This window comes from Amblyomma mixtum, chromosome 2 (assembly GCF_055824585.1).
Source record: "Amblyomma mixtum isolate Tamu chromosome 2, ASM5582458v1, whole genome shotgun sequence".
Lineage (NCBI taxonomy): Eukaryota > Metazoa > Arthropoda > Arachnida > Ixodida > Ixodidae > Amblyomma > Amblyomma mixtum.
Window position 1 is genome coordinate 170,481,959 of NC_143013.1, and position 9,189 is coordinate 170,491,147.

General features: G+C 43.5%; 1 protein-coding gene across 2 annotated transcripts; it reads right to left on the reverse strand.

The window, feature by feature from the left end:
* Positions 1–1,203: 1,203 nt before the first annotated feature.
* Positions 1,204–8,509, reverse strand: LOC149361582 (3-alpha-hydroxysteroid sulfotransferase-like). 2 transcript variants are annotated; one of them, XM_089572721.1, is made up of 2 exons: positions 8,351–8,509; positions 1,204–2,237 (listed from the first exon to the last, which is right to left on the reverse strand). In XM_089572721.1, exon 2 carries the CDS (start codon positions 2,220–2,222, stop codon positions 1,260–1,262), a length of 963 nt encoding a protein of 320 aa, XP_089428847.1. In that variant the 5' UTR covers positions 2,223–2,237; positions 8,351–8,509; the 3' UTR covers positions 1,204–1,259. The 2 variants fall into 2 exon arrangements, with proteins under 2 accessions (XP_089428847.1, XP_089428848.1); XM_089572722.1 differs by having other exon boundaries at positions 1,204–2,243; positions 8,351–8,499.
* Between the last annotated feature and the right edge of the window lie 680 nt (positions 8,510–9,189).

Here is a 9,189-nt window from a genome sequence, read left to right on the forward strand (position 1 = left end):
TGTAGTGTGCTTTATTTTGTGCTATGCCTAGGTGGCACAGAGCAAGACAGTGGAGTTGCCGAAGTGCCGCAGCAGAGTCTACAGCCTGGTTGCTTGGGAGGTTGGTGGTCTCAACACAGCTGCAGATATAGTTCTTGTTCTTTTCTGAAAGTACAGCGTCTTACATCCCGATCGCTGCTTCGTTAATGAGCAGGAATTTACGTTCAGATTTTCAGTGCTTTCTGAGCTCTAGAGGACCACAGACACAAAACATTCTGGAATGTTTAATTCTTTTAATTGATGCTTCTAAATATAGGTTTTTTAACCTGCTGCACCACGGAAGCAGCGATCTAGTGACCTGAGCATTCATCTAATACGAGGGAGGAGCGGGTTAAACCTCCAGTTGCGACGGGTACTTACTAGTTTCTTTCCCCTCAGCTTTCCTGGCTGAAGTGCGTTTGCAAAGGTGTATTCGAACCCACCTAGTTCAGGCTGTACCCGCTACCAGTCACCCTTTTTGCACAAACTGCCTTGGGAATAGTGAAATGATCACCATACTTTACCGTATAGTCTGTATTTTCTATTTAGTTGTCTGGCTAGTAAGGAGCGTTTATTAACGTAGTAACAAATAAAAATGAGCAAAACTGCTAGAATTGTATTTGCATGGGCCGGCATAAATAACCCAGCAATCATAAAAAAAAATTGTTGATTGGCTTTAGCGTGTCTCCTACCCATATGCGTTTTACGCTTTAAAATACTGCAGGAGTAGTAAACGCACACTAGGAAATAAATTAAATTATAAGCAGATCACAAACTCCAGCTTGATATGATGATAATTATCTCGTACACTTGGGTGATCCACACCATGTTCTCTTCACTTAAACGCTAGCAGCACAATGAAAAAAACTGGTTTAACTGCGGCTTCGCTCACGTATATGCGATTTTCAAAGGAATATTTTTGAAAACCTTCATTTAGAGACAATATTCTAGAAGCTTACTACCAACCTCTCAGTATGTCTGTAAAGCCTCTAAAAATAAGTTGATGAAATCTAAACGTTCGAAAACTGCTAAAATCTGCCAGTAAACTCTCGTTTGGGTATACAGCATAAAACATTCATCAGTCTTCTAGACATCTCTACAGGGAGCTGGATCCTTTTCCGAGGCAATATTCTGACTGAAGTTACGTTCGAATAGAGCACGATGCCTAGGAATGAGAAGGAATAGTCGGGTGCGGAAAGACAATTTTTCGCGCCCCTGTCTTTATTTCCACTGCATTATGATCAATAGCACCCATTGGAAGCAGCTTGCAGGGTTTCTGCTCTGATATCCCTCCACAAGCTCATGAAAGACGATGATTTTTCGGCCTCACGTATTCTTAACTCCATTCGTTGAAGAAGTTCTGGCGTGAAGTATTCTTTCCAGCCTCCAACCTTGGCGGTTCTTACAAGCCCGTATCGGTTCTTGTCTCCTTCGTAACCCTCTTTGCAGGAGTTCTCGTTTCTTGAAATCAATTCTTGCAAGTGGGGATTTGAACTTGCAGAAAGGTTGATGACGACCACGCTCCTCATGTACTCGGGCTTTGATCGAGCCAAGAGCTGCTCGAAGAGCTTTTCGTCTTCTTCTAAAGCATTGCCGTATTGTTCCCCCAAGAAGTACGCCAACCGCAATATTCCCTCGCGAGTGTCCTTCTTCAGTTCCTCGTAAGTAATGAAGAAGACATTAGGCTCTTCTCGCAGTGCATATCCAGAGGCGACGTGTTCGAAGTAGTCACCGTAACCAAAGTTTCCGTTCACAAACACGTCCACAAACTCTTCGAAAGTGCCGTCTTCGAACTCGTACGGGCTAAGGTTGCTCACCATCTTGTAGAAGGAGACGCACACATCCCAGGGATTGCGGGCAACGTAGACGTACTTGCCTTCTTCGGTCATAGTGTCTTTGGTTAAAGGCAAGTGTGTGGAAAAGGTTCTCAAAGGAAGAGTCGATTTCCAGTCTTTTATATCCATGTACTCTAAAAAGCGCCATTCCCTGGAAAGTTCATCGTAAGACGTGACGGGTTCCCCCTCTCTTAGGATGAGCTGCGTTATATACTGGACCCAGTGAGTTCCACTCTTGGGAAATGTACTCTGCAGGACATCGCCTCTTCTCAGTCGGAACTTGAGGTTTTCTCGCAGGATTTCTGGGACAATGCTTAGGCATCTCGGTACCCCATCTATAATTTGGTGCTTTGGCTTCCGACGCTGCATGTTTTCAAGGTGTGTCTGAAAATAATAAAGAAAGCAACAGTAAAAATTTTGCAGATCTTTGCAGCTTGACAGGGTTTCAAGCATGCGTCGAAGGACTCTTGTCAACGACAATAAACAACTTCATTTCTAAACAGAACACTGTATGCCCAACCAACAAATTCAAAGATCTCAAAGAGTTTGCCATACTTTTACCATTTGCAAAAACATGTTGGTTTTCCGATAACCGCTTGAAAGTAGTGTCTTCCGTTTTTGCGTACACTTTGGAAGCGTCTTTGTTGGACGCCAACAGCTTGTAAAATCAAGATTAGTCAGAGAAGGATCAGTAGTGTAAATGTTTTCTATCCACCCACTTCCTCTTTCTAGTACCTGCGCCCACCCGAAGCCCACGCAGGAACGTACCGAAAAATAGACAGCGAAATCGAATTAAAAGATGTTATGGGAAAGCAGCCATTTAAAAAACGAAATGTACAACCCATATTGTTACCGCAGATTTTTGCACCACATCTCTCGATCTCCTGTGGACTTTTTATTTCTGGGCCGCCGCTGTGGCTCAGTGGTTATGCTGCTTGGCTGCTGACTCGAAAGACGCGGGTTCGATCCCGGACGCAGTGGTTGCATTTCAATGGAGGCGACACGCTACAGGCCCGTGTACTGCGCGATGCCTGTAGATGTTAAAGAATCCCAGGGGGTCTAAATTACCCGTATCCTTGCACTACAGCGTTCCTCATACCGCAGTCACTTAGAAACGTTAAATCCCATAATTTCATAAAACCAAACCAGTGTGTGGAGTTCTTGTTCCGAATTGGATGCGTATTGGATTGGATGAGTATTTGCATCTGAAGTTTACAAAGATAAGAGAGATGGACCAAACGTTTATGCACTGTTTCTAGAGTTGTTGGAAGATTTCATGAGTGGAGTTCCATGTTCAGAACTTCTGCGGCGTCTTCGACCAGTGAAAGCTGATCTCCCAGCTAGATAGCGCTACCGCCGACTGCTCAGGTTCAGGCTATTTTATAAAATGCTTTTGGACGAATGGCTGAACCATATGAGCCGCTATTTCAGAACTACAAGGGTGCCCATGCGGGATTACAGATTTTGAAGGTACGCTGTCTTTCTTTCTTCGTGCGGATGCAGCCTCCGTATTTTGATCGGCGGTTTCCGGTTGTCGCACGACCGTAAAATTACAGGGCGGGCACGTCGTCGTCAGGTGGCTTTGCCTTGGGGTGATGGGGGCGCGTCAAGCGAGAGAAATAGCGCATATAAAACTTGGCTTTTATTTTTGTGTGATTTCCTACTACTTGCCACTGTCCTCACACCTCTATTATGAGCTTAACTGTCTTCATTGGTGGAGAAAGACCTGTTCCATTGATCTCATATTGACTCTGCCCTGCGCCAGCGGCGCAGAGCCCACCCTGAAAATTTTCTAATAGCACCGCTCACTTGAATCACTGCCTCTTTCTGCTGTTTACCTTACGTTCGTCATTTTCATCTTCATTTAGCGGCAAATATCGAAGCCAAGATCATGGCAGTACAGAATCGTCTAGAAGTACGAGAGTAAAGTTACAAAAAGCTAGAAGAAGTTAGCCATGAAATTTCCAGTATACCATCGAAATTGAAGAAATTTCAGAGGTAGTCAACAGTCTGCAAACACGAATAGGCTATCACGACGACACGTCACGACATAACAACCTTATATTCTATGGCATTCCAGATTCTAATGAGACATGGAAAAAGACAGAAGAAAAACTAACTTCCGCTCTTAACAAATATCTAACTTATCCCCTTCTTCCTGATGCATCCCAACGCGTTCATCGCTTGGGAGTTTTCAGGCCGAATAAATGTTGCCCCACCATTGGTAAATTTTTAGAAGATGCCATTCGACCTACACGTAATAGTCTTAAGGACGCTAAAATCACCCTTACTGAAGACTTTTCAGCTGCAACAAGAGTCGCTCGTTAAAAGCTTCTTGAATTTGCTAAAAGGCAACCTGAAACACCAAAACACTAATTGTGCTCAAACAAGTTTCATGTTAGTGAGAGCTGCTGCGTACATAATTCGGGCACGGACGCTATCGCCAACATTCCGACACGCAGGGAAGGCTACAGTTTCTCCGCAGCCGACTGCTAACCCAGCACATCCTAGACACACGCGAGGGGAAGTGGTCTGGTATCTAAAGCCTTTGTATCGGTTCTTTTCAATAACGGCAGAAGTTTTCTTAAGAAATATAACTCGTTATCATCACCTATCGACACGTGCTCTACAAAAATTATTCATCATCATTATCATCAGCCTGACTACGCCTACTGCAGGGCAAATGCCTCTCCCTTATCTTTATAATTAACCCTGTCCTGTTTCAGGTGCGGCCACCGTATCCCCGCAAATTACTTAATCGCATGCACTCATCTACACATATCTGCCTGACCTTGGCGATCACGCTCTTTTTTAAATTTTCCATTAAGTTAACTTGTGGGAAATCTAACAAAAAGGTAGCAGTGATACGCGAATTTAAGTGAGCCAATTTTACGGCAATAAACAGTGAAGTGTCTCCTTTATTTGGCATTTTTCTTGATGGTTTTGACAATGGTACTATTCAAACCCACTCGAACGTGTTTTCGGCCGAAGTAAACCAGCTCACTGAACGGTTGATTCCTCAACCCACCATTATCAACCACACTGATGCCCCCTGGTAAAGCAATCAAGAAGAGTTGAAATGCGGGCCAGTTGGTACATTGTAAGCGGAAAAAAACCAGTCACACAAGGCGAGGGACAAGAAGAGTGTACACACCACTACGACTGGACTAACAACTGAAGAGTATTAGAAAACACATAGTCCGAGCAAGGCCAGCAGAGTTTGCGCAACAGCATCATCACAAATCACTGGGCATCAGAGACAAGAAATCTGATCTATCGTGAACGACCTAAAAAGGCAAATTCTTTTTCGAGTATGCGCACCGAGGTTGTGCTAACACAATCCTGGCCTGACAAAACCCATATGATATGCTTCCAAGATTTCCCACTCCTTTTTTCCCTTGCCTCTACCAATAATCGTGACATTGCTGAACAATAGGATAACAGCCGCAGTCACTACAATGGCGAGGCAAGTTTGCACCGCCATCGGACCCCTGGGAGGAGTGGTGCTCACGCAGCCGGTCATTAATACACGGACCAGTTTGGCCGATGTATACTCTCTCGCATGTGAGGGGGAACTTGTAAACCACCTGTGCGACACACGCCGTGAACCGGTTCTCATGCTGCGTTGTGCAAACGCGGTTCCTACCCCTGCCTCGATAAATGCGCGAACACAGTCCCGACGGCTTGCAAGGAGCGGAAAACACCATACTCACTCCCTGCTTGGCCGCGACTTTTTTGATGTTATGGCTCACTTTATGCACGTACGGCATGACCTCGAACTTGTTGCGTTCAGTTGCCCCAACGTCACATCGTGTCGTTGTGGTGTGTACACTCTTCTTGTCCCTTTTCTTGTGTGACTGTTTTTTTTTCCGCTTATAAAGCAATCAAGCGCTGATCTAATAAAAAGTAGCGACATTAAGGCATCGCTAAGCTTTCCGCCACAAGAGAACGTTGGGCTTCGTGCTCGGCTGCATCCGATCGCATACGTGCAGGCGATTAAATACGCAAAGAAACACTTTCATTCACAGGTTCTTCTTTCTATGCTCACAACAAATATAAGAAAAGTCTGGCGCGTTATTAATCCGGCTTCCCTGGTGATTCCTTAAGACCTTGCTGCTGCAGTACTTAACCATACACTTGGTAGAACTTTCGTTTGTTTTTGGTTTATTGAGTTTAACGTCCCAAAGCGACTCAGGCTATGGGGGACGCCCTAGTGAAGGGCTCCGGAAATTTCGACCACCTGGAGTTCTTTACTGTGCACTGACATCACACAGTACCCGGGCATCTAGAATTTCGCCTCTATCGAAATTCGACCTCCGCGGCCGGGGTCGAACCCGCGTCTTTCGGGTCAGCAGCCGAACACCATAACCACTGAGCCACCACGGCGGCCGAGAACTTTCATTGGGTAGAAATCTGATGCACGCATACCTACTACTCATAATCGTCACTATGGAACTGCGGCGCCAATATTATTAGATACTTTTGGCATCATTAAATTGATCGATACCTCAGCCTTCATTCCACTCCAGGTTGTGATCTTATTAATGATAAGTTTTTGAAAAACATTTCTGGGTACGTTTCCACTCTGCTAACAAAAATTTTCAAACAATCTTAGGACCAATCTAGCCTACTGAAACTGTGGAAACTTGCAAAGGTGATTCCAGTGTACAAGTGGGGCAGCAGAACAACTCCCCTCAACTACCGCACCATCTTCCTGACTGACACATGTGGCAAAATGTTAGAACACATAACTGTTAGAAATCTTGTCAAGTTTTTTTAATCAAACACATTCTTCTCATCGGCATAACGCAGTTTTCGTAAATCGCATTCATGCGAGTCTCAACTATATTTTATCACATGCATTACACCGTATCTTTTACTACTCATGACTAGCTGGCTGTATATTCCTAGATTTTAGTAACGCTTTCGACAAGGTATGTCACAGACGCATATTATAAAAATTAAATAACCTTAAAATTGACCCTACTTTACTGAAATGGCTTGAGTGCTTTCTCCTTAATTGCTTTCAGTTTGTTGTTGCAAATGGTTTTAATTCCAGTTTTACAGAAGTGCATTCAGGTGTTCTTCAAGACTCAGCCCTTGGTCCTGTTTTATTCCTAATGTACATCAATGATCTTCCGTCTTTTGTTAACTCTCATATCCTCCTCTTTGCGGATGACTGCGTTATTTTAGAGAAATAGTCGCTGTTGCTGTCTACTTCAGTCTGACCTTACCTCTGTAGCTAACTGGTGCAAGAATTGGTCTATGGAACAGAACATTAACAAATCCACAGTCACGCGTGTTTAAAGAAAATCTACTGCCCCGCTTTCGTATTATATTGATAACAGTTCTTTAGAGACTCTAACATCATATAAATATCTTGGCGTTTATGTCACCACTAACCTAAGCTGGCGTCTTCATATCGAGCACATAATCAACAACGCTAACCGCATCCTAGCCCTGCTGAAAAAAGTTCTATGATACAATAACCTCACAGTGGCTTCATCATAGAATATCATACAATTTATATGATATATCATACAACTTTTATGATATTCTTTGGCAACTCTGATGACTATGATTTTACAGAAATGTATGACATTTGCGTGATAATTTTCTACGATTTTATGATAAGTCTATGATAATTGTATGACAAACTGTATGAGTTTATTGCATCATAGAACTTTTTCAGCAGGGAGGTTACTTTTGTCGCAATTTTTTCATTGTTCTTCCTTGAAACTTTTTATATAGGAAACACTAATTCACACCAAACTGGAGTATACAACTTTAGACTCGGATCCTTCTCATGGCAGTCATATTACTGCTCTTGAGATGGTTCAAATCTAGTCTACGCGTTTCACCTCAGTAATTACAGCCGCACTGCAAGCATAACTGCTACGAAATCTATTCTTTCCCTTCTAGCTCTCATTTCGTCGGCAAGTGGCTCGTATCGCACTGTTTCAGATGTTGTACCATCATTCTGTACTGCACGGTCGCCTTATCCTACTGCCGTTTGATGTATCCCATCGTAGGGACCATCCTCATGAAATCGGTTTCGATTCTCGTAGCACCAAATATTTTTCACCGCCAATCTGGGCGCGTACATTGCGCGACTGGAATCACCTTCCCGTAGATATTGCCAACATCAGTAATCACGAGATGTTCCGCGAAGGTATAGCTGGCATCCTGTTTTTGCCACTCCCCTCTGTAATGCCCTGAGGGGTACAATAAACCAACAAATGAATTAAATAAATAAATACTACGACCCCACGTAACAGTACCATTCTGCGAACAGACCGGAGCGATTAAGACACTTAAGCTCTTCTAAAAAGCAGGGATGGTCTGGAGGCCAGACTTTAGTAGCAGTAATGGTGGTAACAGGACAGCCATGTTGCAGAAGCACATTGTTCGCCAGTTTTTGGGAAACATAGAAATGAATCACGCAGACTTCGGAAATGTGTAATGCGGACGTTAAGAAAACAGAAACATGCGCTCACCAGTGGTTTAGTGTGGACAGGCTGATCAGAAGGTCTTCTCACTTTTGTTCCTCAGCGTTTCTAGACAGCCGGAGAGATGACATTATATGAGCCAAACTCTGCCCCTCAGACCGATTATCAGCACTATGGCCGCACTAAGCAATAGGCCGTGAAAACTTATCTCGTGACGCAGAAGCTCTTCGTTTTGTTGACCCAGTTGTTCCAGTGATCGCACACTTGAACTTAGGCCTCTTATCGGTGCGTTTCGTTATCTTTTGTCAACATTTAAGAGTTGAGCTGAAGAGAGCGGATAGGCCGTCCGTCTTGTTTTTGTCCCCCTCTTATCAGTTACAGTCCTGGACAATGCTGGCGTAGAAACTGGATAAGAAAGCAGCGGAGGTGGCTCTTCTTCTCTCATGCCGTCACTACGCATTCGGCGCTTAACGGCTGACAAATTCCTATTCGCTGCAGAACAATATATACCTTGTGGTATCAATCTTTCCAGTCATGACTTGCGTCGTAAGTGAAACAAAAAACGTTGTACCTATGATTTACAGTTAGAAAACTGGCATTATGTGATTTATTTTAGTTGGTTCTATGTACAATTTATACTCTTGCTTTATTCTGCAAATTGCTAATGTATATATTGTTAGAATAAAGTTTCGTCATCACTGTTTGCCATGAAGACGGCTTGAACGCAATCAAGTGATCTTGCTTCACTTTTTGTTTGACCCCCTTCATTGTTTGTGACGAGAATCAATTGAATTCCAATTTGCATTTGCCTCTGGTAGGCACATATATGTTTGCGATAGTCAAATTAAATTCGCACCAAATATTTGTAATGAAGTAACTAATGCGGT

Excerpts from the sequence above, each read along its gene's own strand:
- LOC149361582 (XM_089572721.1), bottom strand. The coding sequence starts at position 2,222 with ATGCAGCGTCGGAAGCCAAAGCACCAAATTATAGATGGGGTACCGAGA.